We start from the raw sequence: 22,272 nt of genomic DNA, 5'->3' as shown, positions 1-22,272 counted from the left end.
CACCTGTAGGTGCTGCAGCCGCTGCACCTGTACCTCCTGGTGAGGTTCCATTACGCAGGCCTCCGCTAAGTAGGTCTGAGCAGCAGGGGAGACAGATGGGAGGAGGGTCAGGTTACCCCTGCTGCTGCTGGCACAGCCTGGCTGGGGTCAGAAAGCCCGCAGAGACAGCAGCATCCCATATTAAAATCCACACTCACAACTTCAAATCAGAAACACATCATTAACACAAAATAAATACAAAATGTAGAATTTCAAAATGATTTAATGAAATGCTTCAATTTTCACATTTCCAGTGAATATAGCAGGACTTCGGTCATTAAAAACAGTTTGATATGTTGACAAATGACAAAAATTTCAAGCTTTTTTTGCTCTCTTATACAAAGATTATATTACAGGCATTAGTATATTTATATTAAGAGGGCAATTAGGCCCCTGAAATTGACACAATGTACAAGGATTTCTAAAACGAGAAGAGAAAAATAACAAATTAACTAATTTTCTTCACAAATATAAGACGCACAATCTTGGTCCGAACACCTCCAGCAACTAAGCCACTAAAAGAGTAAAATATCCCTTCAAAAGACATTATTCTACAAGCTACAATCTTTAGATCAACATAATGAGTATTTCCTTCGAGACACATTGGGGGGGGGGGGGTGAAGGAATAAAAACCACAGCTGCGATCCAGGCCTATATATTCATACATTCTTCAGAAAAACCAACCAAATAAAAAAAGCACAAGAACATTTTCTGTGACACCCCCTGCTGTTCGGACTCCCCATATTCTGCTGTAGGAATGAGCAAACAAAAGGAGGTGAGATGTTGGAGAAAGACAGTAAGGCATAGTAGTGCAACAGATGGGGATAGTGTTGCAGCTTGGGTGGAGCTCTCAGAGAGTGTGAGTGTACAGTGTTAGTGCATGGTGTGGAGGGAAATGAGGGGTGGGGGTGGACACCTGGCTACCATGACAACCTGAGCATGCAGGTTGTAAGCTCTGCTGGTCTGGCTGTTGCTAAGAGGTCTGGTGAGAGTTCAGCTCTGGCGCGCCACCTAAACCCAAACTGAACCCCTCCCAAGGAGCCCGGGCCTCAGGAGGACAAATGATGGAGAGAAAGAGCATCATGGGAAAGAGCAGGAGTTGGTTACACTCAACTCCTTTCTGAGATGAGGATGGAACAGCATGTTATAAAATTAATCCTAAATCCACCTGTTGTTTTTGAGTGAGGCACAGGACACTGATCAACAGAGATTCAGAGGACAATAGGCACTTGGCCAAAGAGGAGACGATCATATGATGTTTAACACGGTGGAAAAAGAAGCCTTAAATTTAGAGATGCACCAAGAAATCAGCTGGTGGCCAACCGGTCAAAATAGACTCAATTTTTTACCAAACCAACCGAACAAAGATGATTCAACTTTTGCTATTTTCAGAATCGGTGAGTTTAAAAATTAAGTCAGAGGAAGCAGACATGTAAGAAGCTATATAATTTGTGATTTCTAAGAAATGGTTGTTAATTTAAGCTGAAAGAGAGCAAACCTTTTAGCAGAAAACAGGAAGGCTAAACAGAATACAGTAAAGTTGCTCTGTTTTATCCTTTTGTTATGAATGTGGTGAAATATTGGCAGCAGGGGTGTTAAAATTTTGTCGGTATGAAAATTATACTATATTGCTGGTCAAAGTGAAATCTGTCTTCAGCAGTGTTATCCAGTTGCTATCAGCATATAGTTCGTATGATAAGTTAAGTGTAAGCTATTACTATAAGCCTGCCACACCGCACAAATGTTTGCAGCACGCATTTTAAAGTTTAAAAGGAAGTAGTTCAGTTAATAGGCCAGATATATGAATTGACAAGTACTGTCACAACACTGCAACTAGCTGTTAGTTGCGAACGATGCTAAAGCTAGAATTATCTTTGTAGCATCTTGTCGTTTTAGTAACGCTATGTGCACCAACTGTACTGATTGCTAATTTAAGATGTTAAAGCCTGTTTTAAATGTCAACTCAATCATTAGGCCTTTCTAAAAAAATAATAGTTAACCCTGTTTAACAGCAACCAGTCACAGCCGGAAGAATAGAAATAATACTTTAAATGCTGTCATTATATTGTAGTTCTTAAAGAAACGATGTGCTAAAATTGGCATCGGCAGGTCAAAGCAGACATCGGCGCATTTCTAATTCTATTAATACTTCTTATTACACAGGCACTGTGAGAGGCTCCATCAGACAGACTCGTGTACATGAACAGACTCTAGAGGGTCGCATAAGTCACATTTACACACACACACACACACACACACACACACCAGTGCATGGAGTAAAGATTCACCTGAGGGTCTGGTGTTTTTGTTTTTCCTCTAAACAACAAAGGATTCATGTTACAACAACACAACACAAAATAATTCAACTCATTAAATTTAGCAAACACAGAAGAAAAAATTTAAAGCAATTTCAATCCCAAACAAACGTAAGAGGATCATTCAATGCGAATGATGAGCGAGTGCAAAAACGTCGGTAGGTTGGGAATGTTGGAATGTCGGTGTCATCGCAAGACAGAGAAAACTGATGGCGGAGGAAAGAGACGGGAGGAAACTTATCCAATTACCGGACATGAGCCCAAGTTAATGACATCATAGAACGATTACAAACGCAGTCTTTTCTCATTTCAGCAGAGTTGCATAAATCAAATGGTGACAAAATCTATTGGAATTCATTTAAAGTGGAAAATGAGAGGTAAAAAATACAAAAACAAATTTCATTTCAAGTTGAAAGGATGCCATCGATTGTCCGATGGAGAAAAACAACAACAACAAAAAACAACTCGGACATTGCAGAGACTCTGTACCCAAGTGTGGTAGTGCATACCCACCTGGAAAGGTGGTCCAAAAATGCATCATTCTTTCACAAGCGATGCTACAGAGCAGGACAAGAGCGTCAGTCACAACCTGACGTGGAATCATCGACACAGGAAGGCAGTAGCAGATGCAAAGAGGTAAAAGGACAAAAATATCTAAAAGGACACCAATCCACTGTGCAAGTTTAGCACAAACTGTATCATTACAGTGCTTCTTTACATTAAGTGTTGAATTAACTGAAGAAGAAACAGCTTGAAGCAGTCTTCCATTTCCTTACTATGGTAAGAACATCAGTTTTTCTAGTGCTTTCAGAGAGCTCTAGAATCTAGAATAATAATAAAAAAAAATCACATTTGGATCACAGTTTATATTAAGACTTTTAAGTCTTCCTATGATGAATCCACCTTGATGAATATAGTTTAGTCTTGTGCCTGTCTCAATTAAACCAGTAAAACAAACTGAAATATGGAGACAAAGATCATTGATAGCCACTTAAATTAAAAATTACAACAAGGTCATGTTTATATGACACAAAATAAACAACAACGAAAAACAATCTTGCAGTCCCGGCAGGGTGTGTGAGGTTCTTCCACAGCAGAATAAAGGCTTCACTCTTGGGAATGGGGGACGGGCTGAAGAGCTTAGTTTGAAGATTTGCTTATAGCGCTCGCTGATCTGCGGAGTTTTCCCGAAACTCTGTGTTTCGTGGAACGGGGCAGGGTGGGAGACACCTGCTCGACGGAGTCCGTCGCCGCCGTATTTCCGCCTTCGGGGCTCACGCTGCCAGTGAGGGATCCTAACAGAGAGATGGATGAAGAGTTTGCAGAAAGAGAAGTTTAACAGTTAAACACAAACTGTATAATGTTCATCCCAGCATGCTGCGTCATGCATTTGATTCCTCATTAAACCAAGCTCACAAGGATTTTCACCAACATTCACAAGGCTACAACAGAAACTGCAAAAGGAAAAAAAAAAATCACTGGTTAGGATCTGAAGTATGTCAACTCAGGTTAATTGGAATAAACAGCCCATTTTGAAAAGTTACATGCCTTTTTCCACATGCTGTAGAAAAGCAAAGCTTGTTAAAAGAGAAGCCCATGTTTCCCCCCTTTGCTTATATGATGCAAAAAGAAAGGCCACCTTTGCAGCTTTAAGGAAAGCATCCAGTTCACAGCGTGACGGCAGAATGCTCTGAATGAAAACAAAATTACACATTACACTCTTGTTGTGAATATTGGAGCTTTCCCATTGTGACACCTTGTCATTTTTTAGAAAAAAAAAGTTCCCATCAGTGATTATGGGACGACTAACTGTAATAATGCTGCTGAGGACAATCAAGTATTGTGAACGTCGACTTCCTGGCTGTGCCCTCCGACCGAATCCGAACTACTGGGGGCCTCCCCCCTCCGCTCGTTTAAACAACTTTTCTGCTTTGTTGAGATGGCATCTGCTTGCCTATTTTCTTTCCTATCCTTTTATTTCCTGCCATTTTTCCGAGGCATCTCAAGTTGCAGCAGCTAAAAGGAATGGCAGATGGCTGGAGTAACAGACACTCAGCAGCACAGTGGACACCGGCAGCATCCAGCGCTGCAGCTCGCCGGGAGAGGAGGCTGGGCCGAGGATGAAACACTGGGTGTGGGCATTGTGCAGGGCTACAGGAGGGGAGGTGAAAATTCATTCTAAAAATTCTGTATTTAAATGTAAAAGAGGGAGATGCTTGGCTAAAAATGTATGCAGGGGAACGTTTGCATTTCCATAATCTTCACTACAAAGTGGTCATTCCAACAATAAATGAAAAACAAATCTGCTGTAAACACCTCTGACTAAATAAAAGAAAGCAAAAATATGTTAAAGGTAGAACACACTCAACAGGTTTCTCTTAATGGCATTAAACAGTTATCTCTTTCTATGCAGCTCTTAGACAGTTAAAGGTCCGGTTACCGGTACAAGGTTTTAAAAAGCTATGGTTTGAAAGCTGCTGAACTTTTCCATCCTCCAGCTATAGGTCCTTTTACTGAAAGTGCTCTATAGCATAGAGTAACATAACACCGCCCCTTTCCTACCAGTTGCTGCGCACTGCTGGTCAGCTGACTTTAAGAACACTACTCCATTTTTTTCCTGTGCTTACAAAAACGACAAATTTGGCTTTTAAGATATATGGATATGCCGGGATCAGATTCTCATGTATGATACCCTGGAGTTAAAAAAAAGCCAAGAATTAAACCAAAAATCAGTAACGTGATATAATTACCTTTATTTAAAACAGCAACAATAATTCCTACTGCTGCTAAACTAATTTAACATAATCATGTTGTCGATAACATTTATTCTATTAATTTGGTTTAGATACAAAGACTTAAAATATAAAATAAACACCCACTACATTTAAAAAGCTAATGAATGCTCATTGTGCAGATTATTATACCTTCTTGTGCTTCTGCTCTTTAAGAAGAGTTAAGATTTACTGAGATTTGCGGTTCTTAGATAGGAACAGATCTAAAAGATCCGTTTAAGAGCTGTTTAAAAGAATGGATCATTTTTATGTTTATTTTTAATAAGCCAGCCTGGGGTAACTCATTTTATCTGGTAAATAATGGCTATAAGGAATGACAGGTTAAGATTTGGATCAGAATCACTTTTAAAAAATGCCAACAATATATACTCTACTGGCGAGACACCTGTGTTCTAATCAATATGAAATGTTGATTACAATTTCATTTGACATTTGTGAATGTCTTACCTTTTATAATTTATTTTTGTGTTACTTTTTTGACCCGGTTGCTTCTATTTGAAATGATCTTGCCAACCAGCTCGTAGCCTTCCAACTGCCGTTGTAGAAGAACAATATCTTTGAATGAGTGAGCAAAGTTAAAATATTTCCAAACAACCAAATTGGTATTTTCTGCAAGTTTGAGAAAAATACAATAACTGTCTTTCAGTCAGCTGACTGCCAGTGCCCAGCAAAAGATGGGGAAAGCTCTGTGGTGTCTCATTAAAACGACTTTAACCCAACAACAGCTTTGAAACTGCAAACTTTGAAACCCTCAGTAATGAACAGTAATATGTGTAATATTGTTTAAATACCACAAAACAATGTTTTTACTCCAGGTTATAACATAAGGATCTCATACCAGCCATGTTCCTGGCTGTATTTGCCTCAAAATTATGTTTTACAGTGTACAGCCTATTATAGTAAAAATATCCTGAATCAAGAAGAATCTAAATATATTTATTTTTATTATAAACCTGCACATTCAAAACTTCCTTAAAGTCCCATTTGTTTTAGATCAAAAGAAGAAGAGAAAGATTAAATGAGGCAAAAAAATAAAATATAAATCCGGGGACCCTTTAAATGGTCCTGCACTATCATTGGTCCCCGATGCAGCAGTTCAAACAAGGCTTTAGATGACAAAGACGTCTTCCAGTGCGGCAGGTGTTAGTCTCAGAGTGTGCCCCAGGCAAACAGGCACACTCCAACAGGAGGAAATGAGAAGGGGGGTGGGTGGGGGGTTAGAAAAAAGGAAAGAAAGAAAAGAGAAAAATGTTTGGATGGGGAAGAGATAAAGGAGCACCACATGCAGAAGCAAGGACCAGAAGTGTAGCTTTATTCTCATGCTGCTACTTAGTCAGGTGCTAATTGTCGCCACACATCGCTCTCATTTACCAGCCTGGCCCAAACAGTAGGACACCCCCCAATAAACAACCCGGTCTTTCCTGTTCCATTTGTAAGAGCATTTAGTAAATAAAGTTGGGTTAGTATTGAATTTAAAAAGAGGAGCAGCTTGGGCGAAAACAGTCAGGGTGAGTGGAACAAGTGAAGGGTAGACAAGGCGGCCGGACCAAAGCAAGCTTCCAGTCTGACTTTGGCTTACCTTCGCCACATCTAGCATTTGCATTTGGACCTGTAAGATATTTTTTTAATCTAAAAAGGAAAAACAGAGTAGATATTCATTTGTGAGAAAAAAAGTGGAAACACCAGAAAAGCAGAACACACATTGCTGCTGATTATTAGTTTTAAGGGGTCACTTGGATGGAGTTTCAGCCAGCATGTGTGGTGTTGTGGTTTTTGTAACTCAGAAATTTAAAGAAAGAGTGGGTTAACTGATTTTGGATGATGAGTCAATGATAAAGTGGCATTTCTCTGAAGGCACTGTCATGTTTGATGGTGCCCAGTAACACAGATGTGAAAAAAATAAGACCATTTTGAAAGCCATAGCTCAAATGGTGCGCAGTTCACATGGAAACAACAAGCTTAGAAACATTTACAGCCAATGTTACGAGTAGAAAAGCAGTTGGGGTGAAGACGTAAAAGATGCTGGGGCACCTCAAAGGGTCATGGCAGCTTTTATGTAGTTTCATCCTGAGAGAACCTTTATTTCTCCTGTGCTGTTAATCATTTTAAGAAGTACAGCAAATGACCAGAAAAAAACAACAAAAACACTAAAAAGTGAAGAAAAACAGTGCAAGGTATAACACAGCAAAGACGGAGCTCTGATGGTGGAGAGTTTGTGGGATAGATGGGCCGCTTCATGCAGGAAGCCATGATGTTTCACAAGAAGCTGCATAGTGAGAGTGAAGTTACATTGAAGATAACGGCAGCTGCAATAAAGCAAAGGATTAATGCCATGTGTGGGTTCAAGTCTATAAAAAATATCCATTCCCCTTTAACTTTTTTACACTTTGCCACATTACAACCACAAACATATATACAGTTCATTGAGATTTTATAATATAACCCTGTGTTCAGCCACCTTTCCTTAGTTCACTCTAAATAAAATCTAGTACAACCAATTGTCTTTAAAGGTCCCCCATGTACAGCTCAGGTGGGATAATCTCTTCAGAGGACAATTACTAGTTGTGCATTCGGCAAATCTGGTCTTTATGGAAGAGTGGCAAAAAGGAAGCCATTATTTAAAGAAGCTCATAAGCAGTTTGGTAGAAGGTGCTGTGGTCAAATGAGATCAATACTGAATCATTGGGTCTACATGCAAAACACTGTGTGTGGTGAAAAACCATCACTGCACTTCAGATGAATGGGGCAAAGTACAGGGCAATCCTCAAATAAAACCTGTTGGTGGCTGCAAAAGACTTGAGACTGAGACAGAGGCTCACTTTATAGCAGGAAAACAACCGTAAACATACAGTCAGAGCTACAATACGTTAGAATAGCCTAGTCAAAGTCCAGACATAATTCCAATTTGTGGCAAGAATTTAAAACTGATGTTCACAGATGCTCTCCATCCATCCTTGCAGCTCTAACTGGAGCAAAGGGTGGTTCTACAAAGTACTGACTCAGAGGCGCCGAGTACACATCAATGAAAAAATCTGAATGCTATGAATTCTTTTACTTCCAATTCACATTTATGTTCTACCTTGGGTTGGGCAATCACACAAAACCCCATGGCTTTGTTTTCAGGCGGGCTGAAAACAAAGGCATGGCAGAAGATATGTTAAAGTTCATGGTTGTATGTGAAAAGGTTCTGGGGTGTGAGTACCTTTGCATGGCACTGCAAATTCAACTAACTATTGGTATGGGTGTTGTTAGTAGTGTTCAAATCAGCATGCAGGACATGTACTTGGACTCAAGACATGGATGCATTTACAGAACTTAAACAAAGCCTCTAGTGGTCTGATGATGTCAGGATCAGAGTGAAAGTGAACGGCTGAATGGTGAATGATAATGGGCTGAACGCCATGCCAAATATGAAAGAAACAGGCAGTCTTACAATCCAGCTTGGCCCAGGGGTACTCCATGTCCCAAACCATCCCCGGCCAACGCCTGCACGCTGTCATGGAGGATGGATGACATGTTAGTGGCAGCAATGGCAGCCATAGCAGGACTGACAGACAAGCAGATGGGGAGGACAAAGTTGCATATAAACACAGCCCTGCATGAATAAAAGAAACTGGAGAGCTGCAGCACTGTTGAGAAGTGTGAGCTGGGGAGCAGTCAGCCAGCTAACACTTAAATTAAATTATAATCAACGCTATAAGCCTGGCATATTGTTGAGGGTTCTCAGAATAGACTTAAGAAGTCAACAACTCAAGTTGGCAAATGTGTTCCTATGAGCACTGTTACACCAGGTTTGTACTTATAAATACAAAAGTGCACATCAGTGCAAAAATTACATACACTTGACAGGAGGGAGATACATTTTTCCTGACTGGTCTTCCAAAAGAAAAAAAAAAAAATGTTCATCTCCAGACAGATTTCTTCTGTTTTTGCTTTTTTGTCCAACATAAATCTATCAGATCATTATTTTTTTAAAATATTAGATAAAGATAACTTTAATAGCCTATTTTAACCCATTTTAAAATGATGACTCATTTATTAAGAGGAAAAAAGCTACCCACAACCTGTCCCTATGTGAGAATATCATTGCTCCCCTTGTTAAATCATGAATCAGCTGTGATTAACAACTTTTTCTGGTTTAATCTCACTAGCCAGACCCAAGCCTGGTTCCTCCTGACCTGAATAATCAAATAATCGCTTAATTAGAACCTGTCTGACAACATAAAAAAGGCTAAAAGATCTGAACAAGTAACACATTATGCCTCAATAAAAAAAAATAAAAAAAATTGGAATTTGTTCCAAAAGTGTTTTTGAGGATTTTCAACTCTAGAGAACGAAAGTAAGAAAAACTAACTGAGAAAACATGGTACAAGCCCAGGAAAAGCTGGCACAAAAAATGCACCAAGAGGGTGTCAGGAACTTATCAAAAGAACACAAAACATCTGCAGCACTGCAGACCTCAGTTGAATTCAGTGTTTATTATTAAAAAATAAAAAAGACTTTGGGCATAAATGACATCTATGGGAGACTTCCAAGGCAAAAACCAATGCTGACCTAAAAGAACACAAATGCCAATTTCATAAGTCCCAAAAAACATCTTGATGATTCCCAAGACTTTTGGAAATTATTCAGTAGACTGAGACAAAAGTGGAACTTTTAGGAAGGTCTGTGTCCCGGTACATCTGTAAGTGTGATAGTCTGAAACTGCTTTGCTGCTTCAGGACCTGGACGGCGTGCCAATATTGACAGAACCTTAAATTCTGGTCTCAACCAGAAAATCCTGGCGGTGAATATCCGTCCATCAGTATGTGATTTTAAGCTCAAGAGCACTTGGTTATGCAGCAAGTCAATGATCCAAAGTACACCAGCAACTCCACATCTGAAGGGCTCAAAAAAGAAGGGTTGGACTGGCCTAGCCAAAGTCCAAACTAAAAATCCCACTGAGATGTTAAGGCTTGACCTTAAACAGACACTGTTAACCTGGCTAAACTAGAACAAATTTACAAGGAAGAGTAGGCCAATATTTCTTCTATACATCACATAACAGAAAATGCAAATGTTATGACATCAATGGTATTAATGAAGGTTATGCGTTTTACTGTGTTATCTGTACTTAAGAACTGATTTGTACTTTTAATGTAACCAAAAGCCTAACTGGAGCATTGCAAGATAGCCAAGTATTAACTGCACGTGAAGCCTTTCTCCATACAATTTACTATTAATAAAAAAATAAACGGCTGAACCTCACTGATTTACCAAGTTTTCTTCAATGGACGACATTGGTATTATGTGAAAAACCTGCGGACCAAGAACATCCTAGAAGAAGACCCTAAGCTGGACCCATGTCTGCTTTAGACTGGCCTTTGAGTTGCTCTGCTCCTTACATCTACCCATTATTCTGCTTTTCGTTTTACTTTAAGGAACTCTCTCAGTGTAACAAGACAATCACGGTTTTACTCACACTGACCACAACAGTGTGACAGAGTTTTTCATTAACCAAAAAATAAGATATGATGAAGCAGAAATAAGATGATAATAAGAAACTTTTAGATTCATAATTTAATTTTTGAAAGCGTTGCTAAATATTTTTCATTTTAAAACTCCATATTTGCACTGGCTAAAACAGATTTTTCAGCCACACAACAATTCTAAGCATCCAACCAGAGCTCCAATATTCCTGTGTTAGGAAGGCCTAGTCAAAGTCCAGACCTAAATAAAATGGAGAATTTTTGGCACGAATCAAAAATTGATGTTCCCAGATGTTCTCCATCAAATCTGACTAAGATAGGGATATTTTGCAAAGAATGTGCAAACATGTCTGTCTCTGGATGTGCAAAGCTGGTAGAGACAGGCCCCAAAAGACTTGAAACTGTAATTGTAGCGGTTCTAGAAAATGCTGAGTCAGGCGGGCTGAAAACAAAGGCATGGCACACTTCTCAGATTTTATCTGTAAAAACAATTTAAAAACCATTCATTCTTTTACTTCCACTTCACAGCTATGCACCCCTTTGGGTTGGTATAAACATGCAATAAAATACATTGAGGTTTGTGATTAAAATTAACCAAAATATGAAAATGATCAAAGGTTATGAATATTGTTGCCTGGCACTATATGTTTCAATTTTATACGTGATGACATTACAGACAGGAACATACTTTCACTAATGCTAAAGTAACATCTATTCTAAATTATTTCACTTCTTGTTGTTCTCCATTCTCTTATAATCATGTTATTATATTTATGTCAAAATGAGAGAGGTTTCTTGCTTTAACTATTTCTGAATTGATGTTTGAATTTAAAACACTTAATAGAAATGCCATCTTTTTATCAGAAAACAAATAGAATTAAAGAGAAATGTGTTTTCCTTTAATGTGTGGGTATTTTTTTCTTGCAACTGAAGGAGATTTGACACCTTTGCAGGAAGCAGCGGCCAACGGTATGGAAACGTGACTGACAACTTCTTGTCTGCCTGAATGTCACACCTGCTCCTATCTAAAATCCAACACACAGACGGAAACACTAGAAAATAGACCGCAGTTAATTTTCACTTGTCCTCACTCACGGTAAACATGCTGCATGCACGCTAAAGCACCGTTAATAAGTATAAGCCCTGACATATCTGAAAATGACAAGGCATCTGTGGTGTGGTATTGTGAAGTGCTTTCCCTGTCAAAACAGAATGTGTGTCGGGATCCAAAAGAGTAGAAAAGTGCAATCTTGTATTGATTTCAGGGCTGCTGCAGATCGATCAGAGCTGCTACACGGAGGAAGAACAAGATAAGACACGTTTTCCATTCTATTCATCATGGACTGATAAGAGGGCTGTGCTGACATCCGCGGGCTGCTGTTTGTCTGTCAGATCTTTTAAGTGTTAGTGACTGAGCTCATGAGAAAACACACACACACAGACGTAAACACAAACAGACACTCTGCAACTGGCATTTAAGGGGCTGCTTATATTCATGGGGGAAGTAATTGGATGGAAAGATGCAGTTTGAAAAAACAAAAAAGGATGAACAAAGTAGCGTGAGTGGGGCTTGAGGAAGTGGAGAAAGCAGTGTGTTTGAAGTCAGTCGGAGCGCATGAAGAGCCAGGGCTTGTCGTTTGATATTCATCAGTAAGCGTAGGCGTTGAAGAAGAGTGGAGGGGAGGGAGAAGGGGGCAAACAGGTGTGTTGTGAAGGAGGGGAGACTAATGCACCAAGGGAGGTAAGAAAACAAATGAAAAAAGAAGAGAGGACAAATGATGCAGCAATGAGATGTTTATTTCTCACCTGTCCCGCTCGCTGAATAGGCAGGGGAGGGGGAGAAGACCTGCGAAGCAAAGTCTTCAAAGGTCATGACCTCTCTGTGGTTCTGAACAATGGCCTCCAAGTAGAGTGCTCGTTCCTCGTAGCTGGCGAATCCTCATTAAAGGAGCAAACATAATGTGTAGGAGAAGAAAACAAAAGCAACTGATGCACACTTTGATCTATTCAGATAAATTCACATGAACCAGTCCCTCGATGGTAGAAATGCATCATTTTCTGTGTAACATAAGAAAAAGAAAAGATGAATTTATGTTTTATACACACCTCAATGAAGCGTAACGTAGACCTGCACAATATATCAATTTAATCCTTACAATAAAAATATCAGAAAAGGCTGTTTGGAATGCAACAATATGTGTCACGAGTTCTCCCTTTAAAGACAATTATGTTATTAAGGCTGCCTGATGGAATCCTACCACAGGAGATCCTCACAAACACACAGATGATAGTTCCTAAAATGCTAAAGGTCACAGAGACTGTCAAAAGCAGAGATAACAAGAAGCAGTGACGAAAATGTCGATCTATTGCAGCCGATATTGCACGATTTTCTAATATTGTGCTGCCCTTGCGTCAACAAACCTTTGAACTTTGACCTTTTCATCTACAAAGAGACCTTTCAAGACAAAATGAAACATCTTTCCTAATACATTATGCTAGTCTCTCATAATGTCCCATTCAGTTCATCCTTTCATTCCATCATCTTTATGTGTTCTTGAAGCCACACGATCAACTAAAAGGTCCTGACAAATGATGGGGGGCGGGTCTGTGACCACTTGTGGAGGTAGTCACAGACCCGCAACTATGTATGACTTTGCTTGTATTTAAAGAAATGAATGGATTTGATTGCGACATAAACTCAGACCTTTGATAATTTCCCCTGGAAAATCCCACACATCTTACACGTTGTCCAAGTGAGTCCTCTGAGCTGTCAACCATTCCCCTTTGGTTCTGCAATCTCAACTGCATGTTGTGAAAGCACACAATCTGCTTCCAAGATCAAGCTGTAATATGACAAAGGATGAAGTTATTTGTAATGGGGCATTTGTGGTTGTGTTTATTGCAGAACCATGATCTAAAAGGGGCTTAAGATTTCAAGCTGTTGTCTTAGTGTCAGTGTTTTAGCTTAAAAGAAATATTTTTCTTAAGTAACGTGTCTGAGATTCCCTAGCGTCACAGAGTAAAATCTGATTCACTAATGAGAGTCCTGTTACCTCATTAGCTCCAAAAATCAACTCCTAACATTTTGACTTTGCTTCTACCCTTTTTCGTCATTATATTTCTCTTCTCGGATGAGAAAAAAAATCTTTAATTTAGATGCTGAAAACTGATCATCTGAGAGCCTACGAGGCTTTTGATAGGTTTTATGTATTTAATTGGCTTAATTCTTAATGAAAGCATGCTCCAGTTCCACTCTCAGTCAAAAATTGTTTATAGTTAACATTGATTTTGTGTCCTGTTTCTTATTTGCTCTTTCTTATTAGTTAAGTAGGCTTGCTTTGCCTCTTTATTCAGTTCACTAACAATAGGTAGACACTGATCCACTGATCTCTCTCTCTCTATCTATCTATCTATACAGGTCCTTCTCAAAATATTAGCATATTGTGATAAAGTTCATTATTTTCCATAATGTAATGATGAAAATTTAACATTCATATATTTTAGATTCATTGCACACTAACTGAAATATTTCAGGTCTTTTATTGTCTTAATACAGATGATTGTGGCATACAGCTCATGAAAACCCAAAATTCCTATCTCACAAAATTAGCATATTTCATAAGACCAATAAAAGAAAAGTGTTTTTAATACAAAAAACGTCAACCTTCAAATAATCATGTACAGTTATGCACTCAATACTTGGTCGGGAATCCTTTTGCAGAAATGACTGCTTCAATGCGGCGTGACATGGAGGCAATCAGCCTGTGGCACTGCCGAGGTCTTATGGAGGCCCAGGATGCTTCGATAGCGGCCTTTAGCTCATCCAGAGTGTTGGGTCTTGAGTCTCTCAACGTTCTCTTCACAATATCCCACAGATTCTCTATGGGGTTCAGGTCAGGAGAGTTGGCAGGCCAATTGAGCACAGTGATACCATGGTCAGTAAACCATTTACCAGTGGTTTTGGCACTGTGAGCAGGTGCCAGGTCGTGCTGAAAAATGAAATCTTCATCTCCATAAAGCTTTTCAGCAGATGGAAGCATGAAGTGCTCCAAAATCTCCTGATAGCTAGCTGCATTGACCCTGCTCTTGATAAAACACAGTGGACCAACACCAGCAGCTGACACGGCACCCCAGACCATCACTGACTGTGGGTACTTGACACTGGACTTCTGGCATTTTGGCATTTCCTTCTCCCCAGTCTTCCTCCAGACTCTGGCACCTTGATTTCCGAATGACATGCAGAATTTGCTTTCATCTGAAAAAAGTACTTTGGACCACTGAGCAACAGTCCAGTGCTGCTTCTCTGTAGCCCAGGTCAGGCGCTTCTGCCGCTGTTTCTGGTTCAAAAGTGGCTTGACCTGGGGAATGCGGCACCTGTAGCCCATTTCCTGCACACGCCTGTGCACGGTGGCTCTGGATGTTTCTACTCCAGACTCAGTCCACTGCTTCCGCAGGTCCCCCAAGGTCTGGAACGGCCCTTCTCCACAATCTTCCTCAGGGTCCGGTCACCTCTTCTCGTTGTGCAGCGTTTTCTGCCACACTTTTTCCTTCCCACAGACTTCCCACTGAGGTGCCTTGATACAGCACTCTGGACACAGCCTATTCGTTCAGAAATTTCTTTCTGTGTCTTACCCTCTTGCTTGAGGGTGTCAATAGTGGCCTTCTGGACAGCAGTCAGGTCGGCAGTCTTACCCATGATTGGGGTTTTGAGTGATGAACCAGGCTGGGAGTTTTAAAGGCCTCAGGAATCTTTTGCAGGTGTTTAGAGTTAACTCGTTGATTCAGATGATTAGGTTCATAGCTCGTTTAGAGACCCTTTTAATGATATGCTAATTTTGTGAGATAGGAATTTTGGGTTTTCATGAGCTGTATGCCAAAATCATCCGTATTAAGACAATAAAAGACCTGAAATATTTCAGTTAGTGTGCAATGAATCTAAAATATATGAATGTTACATTTTCATCATGACATTATGGAAAATAATGAACTTTATCACAATATGCTAATATTTTGAGAAGGACCTGTATATATATATATATATATATATATATATATATCTTCAGTACAGACCAAGAGTTTGGACACACCTTCTCATTCAAAGAGTTGTCTTTATTTTCATGACTATGAATATTGTAGCTTCACACTGAAGGCATCAATTAACATGTGGAATTATATACTGAACAAAAAAGTGTGAAACAACTGAAAATATGTCTTATATTCTAGGTTCTTCAAAGTAGCCACCTTTTGCTTTGATTACTGCTCCACACACTCTTGGCATTCTGTTGATGAGCTTCAGTGTTTGCGAACTTTTGGTCTGTACTGTATATCTATATCTATATATATATAGATATATATACATATAAAATAGTTAGTGAAATTGGCTGACTTAAGGTTATTAAAGTCATTTGAATTGACTGGTGGTTGCTACATAAAACACATAGTGTGAGGTAGCTTTGCTGGACCAGACAGCTCCACCATCATCATCCCAGCCAGAAGCAAAAATGGAACAATCAGCCATGCCACACAGCCCCAAATGAAAATGCAGTCTCCAAAATAATCAAAAAAAAAGAGAAAAAAAGACTACATCAATGCTGGCGCGATGCTGAAAAGCTCTCCTCTCGCTACTCTCGTCCCTCTCCTCTGTCTAATAGAACCCCTGCTGCAGGCAGCATGTCTAGGACCACCCTCCCCGATCTGCTGCCTGCCACTTCTCCGTGCCATCAGGGGGAAAATTGGACCCATTAGAAATTCAGAGTGACAAGCAGTGACTGAGGCCTGGGCAGCCAGCATGCAGGATGGATGGCTGGATTTAGAATGGGGGAAACTCCAATAAATAAATAGATAAATAAGCCTGCAAAATGGCTTCTGGGTGAGGGTGGAAAAATATTCTGATAGCCATTATCATATCATTATCATGGAAATATCCTGCTAAGTCTGTTGTGGAATGGAGAAAGGTGTGGGATAAAATATAGTTTAGGGAACCATTGGGGTAAAAAAAGACTATTTGATGCCATGATGACTATAAGTACCCTGAGATTTAACAATGTGTGGGTGAGCGAATATTTTTGACAATGAGTCAGACTATTCTCCGTGTCCATGTTTTCTTCTCAAACAATGCCTGACAAATTGCTTGACGAACGCATGAAGTCTCAAACACACAAAGCTGAACTTATTGAACGCTGATGCCCTCCTCCCCCATCTCATTATGATTGCCTGGGTAGAGTGAAAAAAGCTGAAGAGGACGCCAAGGATGAACCAGGCTAAGCTGAGATAGGCTGGACTGGGCCGAGGGGCGCTGGTCTGGGTTAGATAGATAGGACAAGACAGTCACTGGGCAAGAAGCCTGTGGTGGGCACATGCCGCCACAGCAGGGGCCAAGGCAGCCATGACCAATGGCTTTGAGGGGAACCATGGCAAAGCAGGGATGACGGGCACCTGTGCAGAGACACACCAGCGGGTACGATAGCCAATCTGTTCAGGGTTACAGACAAAAACTGGAGAATAAGACAAAGGATGAGGTAAGAGAGCATGCTCCTGAAAAGTAATCTCATTCAAAAATTATACAGAGCTTTGCAAAGACATTCATCTATCAATATGACTATTATGAGACACCAACTGTGCTTCACCACTATGAAGTGGAAAGATGGTGCAAAGTTTTCTCAAAAAACTTTACAGATCAATATCCGAAAAGTGTGGCAAGTATTTGTATTGAGGACTTTAATCTGATACCCCTAAATTAAGTCTAGAGCAGGGGGGGGGCAACTCCAGGGCCGGTGGTCTGCAACACTTAGATGTGTCCTTAGTCCAACACACCCAAATCAGATGTATGGCTGACCAGGCATGTGCAGAAGTTGACTGCATAGTGAGGAGATAATTCAGCCATTTGATTCAGGTGTGTTAGACCAAGGACACATCGAAAAACCTGCCATCTCGGGTCTGGAGTTGCCCACCCCTAGGACAAGTTGGAAAAAGCTTCGGACCAAGAAAAACACAAGAAAGGTCAGGGATAATACTGCTAATTAGTTTGAAGCAAGGTTAATATTCCAACTTTGAACATCTCTCAGTGTAGTACACAATCTATTGTCCCAAAGCCGAAAGAACACTGCACAACTGCAAACATGCAAACACATAACGACCACCTAAACTGACATCCTGGGTAAAGAGAGCAGCAGTCAGAGAATCAGCTAGGAAGCCCATGAGGACCTGCAGAGATCCACAGCTCAGATGTGAGATTTGGACGACAGGACAACCATTAGTCACATGCAGAAGTTCCATTAAACTTGACATGAGAGAAATGCCACAAAAGACACGCAGATGTAACTGCAGTGAAAAATATTTTAACAAAGTACTAACTGAGAAGGACTAAACACAAATGCAGGCCACACTTTTACATTTTTTTGTTAACTTACGTATCCTTTTTCTTCCACTTTAACATTGTGCACTTCTTTGTGTTGGTCTATCATCTAAAATCTTAGATGTGATACGAATACTTTTGCAAGGTATGATAAAAATGTAGTAAGTAAATGTCTAATGTCTACATTATGTTTTTAAGGCTTTTTGGGCATTTAAACACCAAGAACTCATAAAAAAAAAAAGCTTACACTTAAAAATAGAAAGTAATAGAATGGAAACATTCAAAGTATGTATCAGATATATAAAAGCTCTAAAAACTGCTAAATAATATGGTGTGACTAATTGATTGTTCCTCACAAGAGAGCAGCAGAGTAGCATGACTTTAAGCACGTAAAAGCACTTCCTAATGTGCTCTTTATCCGTCTTCCAGACATCCGTCACTGTTTTCTGTCACTTGCTGGAAACTGTGCTGGACAAAGAGTGGACATCCCAGGCCCTGCTGCTATGGTAACACAGGTCACAGCTCTGCATCATGTCCAGAGTTTAGTGGATGATGGACAGAAAGAAAAGAAGTTAGTAAAAAAACAAAAATGTTTTACCTAGACAGGTACATGAGTAAAGCGTAAAAATACAGGAGGAAGGGCCTTGATGAAACGACATGCAGGGAAGCTGATAAATGAAAAACAAGAAGGGACGGGGACAGAGAGAGAGCCTCAGCACAGCGTGGGTCAACAGAGCCATATGGCGGTCCATTATCAGAGATGCAGATGACTGTGGGCCTGTTATTGAGATTCCTAAAGCAAATATTGACTCCAGCTGGAGCATACGCTCTCTGACTCTGACACACGCCTCTCCTCCACTACTTCCTTCCGCTGCCCTCTTTGTAAGTTAGACAAATGGATTACAGTGAGAGAGAGAGAAAGAAAAAAAAAAAACTTTAAATAATAAGACAAAATTAAGATAACAGAATAATCAAGAAATGGGAGAAATGGATGAACAATGGAAGAGAAAGATGGGTGGTAAAAAAATGGAGAATAATACAAGGTTTTTGTGGGACAGGTGAAAGCAAGGGGCATAATCATGCTCACTCTGGTTAATTAATGTACAATGATATGCGTTGGCAAATAGCTGCATAGAAATTTGACTTGATGCATATCAGGTAGAAATCATGCCTTCTCTCTCCCACTCTTTTTATTTAGCTTGACCCTAATTACTAATCCATGGCACAGCTTGTTCCACTGCAAATGCACAGCTGCTGCCATCTCCTCACAGTAACCAAATCAAGGGACAGATCCAGAGCAGTGACGCAAAGGCTATGTCCAAGCTAGGGACACCAAGCCTGCTGATTGTGACCTACTTTTGCTGAAGAAACATGAATCTATACAAAGGTAGTGAGAGCAAACATGCAGGACAGGTACATCAAAACAAACAGGAATTTATCCTGCAGGATAACTTCATCTCCTTATTATCCTTTAGGAAAAATGAGTTTTCCATATACAAAATGCCCCACTTAGAGTCAAATACATTTTGGTACTATAAGAAAATGGGAAACCAAAAGATAAAATTTAAATAGGTCTGCATTTCCACAGTTGGACTGCAGCTCAAGTCACCCGTGACATAACTGTCATTTACAGCTGGACTGGGTGGAAGACTGTTGCACTACTTTGGGAATTTCTGCTATTTAATCGCTTTTTGAAGCTACGAAGACTTAGGTTTGACAGCCTGTCTATGATACTCTTCTATAGCTTGTTCTGTGGCTCTAGTTCAAAATCTAAAATAACTATACTGATCACACCTGAACCGAGACTCCTTAAACAGACTTTGCAATTTAGGATACTTTTATTCTATTTGAAAAAGACAAAAAATAGCACTTTATTACCATTAAGACCACCTTAGATTGAAACGAGAATGAAAACCATAATATATAAACTGGTCAAAACTGGACTGAGTTACTATATTCTGAATACAGGTTATTGGAAACAAGGTTTATATTCCATGAAACCTCAACTGTATTTGTGAAAAACTAATTTCAACTACCAGTTTTCTCCCCAAAATGTTTTTTTTAATTTTATTTCATGTTATGGTGAACCCAATATTGGATTTAATCTTACACTCATACTCTTAAATGTCAATGAAAAGCTACATGTTAACTTTAGCTTTGCTAATGGTTACACCCGGCTGCGGTATTCTCATAGTGTTTGCGAATATTTCCTATCTGGTCTGTCATTGTTTCATTTTCTATTGCATATCCAAAACGTTAACACATAAATGATTTGAAAGTGATTGAGGCTTCTTCAATGCTCATGCTACCGACCGCCATCAGTGAGTCTGAACGCAGTCTTTTCAATGGTTTCCATTAATAAAAGCAGACAACAGCACTACTTCCTGTCACTTCAAAATAATCTATATTGATAAATATTTTAAAGATCCATTGTAATCAGTGTTTACTATACTAAATAAAATGCTTTAAAACACAGTTTATAATCAATAAAACTAGGGCTGCACGATACTCGATGATGATGTATGGTTGTTTAATACTACAATGATATCAATTCATTGATAAATCCAAATTTTCCTCACTGTTCTCTTTCTTGTTCATCATCACAATGTCCTCATCACTCTCCCTGACCTTTAGGATGTAGATAACTAAGGTGTAACTCAGGTGTGGGCATAAAGTGCATCCAACTGGCCAAATATATTTTCAGCAACAGAATTTTATTGCATGACTACTTAAATAGTAAAACCCAACTAATATTACATTCAAGAAATCTTTTGCAGCTGAAAAAATGCACACCTTGATATTGCAATCAAGACACTGTACAGTTCTACAAGAAACCTTTACTGTATTTGTGAATAAAATAGCATGAATTCATAATTTTCTCAAAAATACCATTACACGGTCATCTCATCAGCTGCCTGTAATCTTACACCCCAAACATTCAGACATTTTGGATAATGCGCATACCTGAAAACAGTAATTTCTTACACCATCTACGTCTGGGTGTCGCTTTTGTTCTCTTTGTACGTTTAGCAAGAACTATCATTCTCACTACTCGTACCTGTGCAGGCATATGTGTCAGAGACAATGTACGTGTACATACATATGCATCTAGGGGTGTGTGCACATTTTGTATACATATGCATGCGTGCTGTCCAGATGGCAGGGAGGTAGCTTTGGGGGAATGGTGGGGGTCAAGCATCTTTGTGGATCAAAGCCAAGGTCAGGGCAGCTGCAGTGGCCCATGTTCAAGGTGAATAGAGGCCTCAGATGGCTCTTCATTAGAAGGTTGTCCCATCCCTGCTGCACCCCATCAGCCAATGACTACCATCCTATATGATCTCAGTTTTCTCACCTTTTTCTCCCTGCTTCCACAGAGACCTGTTCTGAAAGTACCGGGATTCATTTTTTACTGTCAATAACTGAGCACAAGCAGGAACATACAGATGCTCACAGTGTGCAAACGGATATAACAGACACACAGAAACATCCGAACCCTCCATCTACACAAGCAGCTTACAAAAAGAGCCCAGGTTGACCTCTGAACTAGTGTCTCTCTGGAGAGAAGCATCCTGACAATCAGACCAGCCTGAGTCTTTGTGCTCCTCAGTCTCCCTGCTGACAAAAGTCCTCACACCATCACTGGCCTCTGACACAAACTCAACACATTTAAAACAAATTGAACCTTCACACACACACATACATACAGCCAAGCAGGGATGATTATGCATCATGGCTTCAAAACATAGTCCTGCGTGCAGACTCAAAACCAAAACATGTTTGCTTAAACAGCAGATTTCATCCACACTGAACAGATGACGGTTTTGGTAAGAAGATGAACCTGCCAATCACTGTTTCTAACTTATGCTAATTTTGTAATTCTAAGGGTATACAGAGTTGCAGAAAACCTTATTTATTTTAGTAAAGCTTGTTTGTTTTATTTCCACACCGCCTGAGCTTGTAACGACTAATTTGAAAAAGAAGAACCATAAAGTAACAGTCTATATGATCTTTATGATTATGATCATATTGTGAGTGGTAAATATGATGTCAGTGAATGCTGAGTAGTTGCAAATCTGTAGTAGCAACTGACTGGGTTAATTGCATCCATTAGATGCAGGACAGTTTGGATAGTAAGTTTTTTAATTGGTGAAGCACAAATCAGCCGACCGGTAACTAAAGTCGAACTGTGCCTCCTTGATCACCTAAGACTGATAATCATCAGGTCAAATAATACAATGTCTCAACATCTTTTTGCCTTTTCATTTAATGCCTCAAAATTGAATACTTCCACTTTTCAGTTTGTA

General features: G+C 39.7%; 1 protein-coding gene across 9 annotated transcripts in view; it reads right to left on the bottom strand.

The window, feature by feature from the left end:
* Positions 1-244: 244 nt before the first annotated feature.
* Positions 245-22,272, bottom strand: part of ralgapa2 (Ral GTPase activating protein catalytic subunit alpha 2) — a 152,494-nt gene continuing 130,466 nt past the window's right edge. For 4 of the 9 annotated variants that reach the window (XM_047344788.1, XM_047344794.1, XM_047344789.1 and 1 more), the window contains 2 exons: positions 12,421-12,542; positions 245-3,649 (listed from right to left, as the gene is read on the bottom strand). In XM_047344788.1, coding sequence (XP_047200744.1) covers positions 3,495-3,649; positions 12,421-12,542 — 277 coding nt within the window. In that variant the 3' untranslated portion in view covers positions 245-3,494. Of the gene's footprint in view, positions 3,650-3,993; positions 4,045-6,725; positions 6,776-8,579; positions 8,640-12,420; positions 12,543-22,272 lie in introns of all 9 variants that reach the window. The other 5 variants (XR_007035021.1, XR_007035023.1, XM_047344790.1 and 2 more) reach the window with 5 other exon arrangements.

Source organism: Girardinichthys multiradiatus, chromosome 19 (assembly GCF_021462225.1).
Source record: "Girardinichthys multiradiatus isolate DD_20200921_A chromosome 19, DD_fGirMul_XY1, whole genome shotgun sequence".
Classification (NCBI taxonomy): domain Eukaryota; kingdom Metazoa; phylum Chordata; class Actinopteri; order Cyprinodontiformes; family Goodeidae; genus Girardinichthys; species Girardinichthys multiradiatus.
This window is presented reverse-complemented; position numbering and strand designations above follow the sequence as displayed.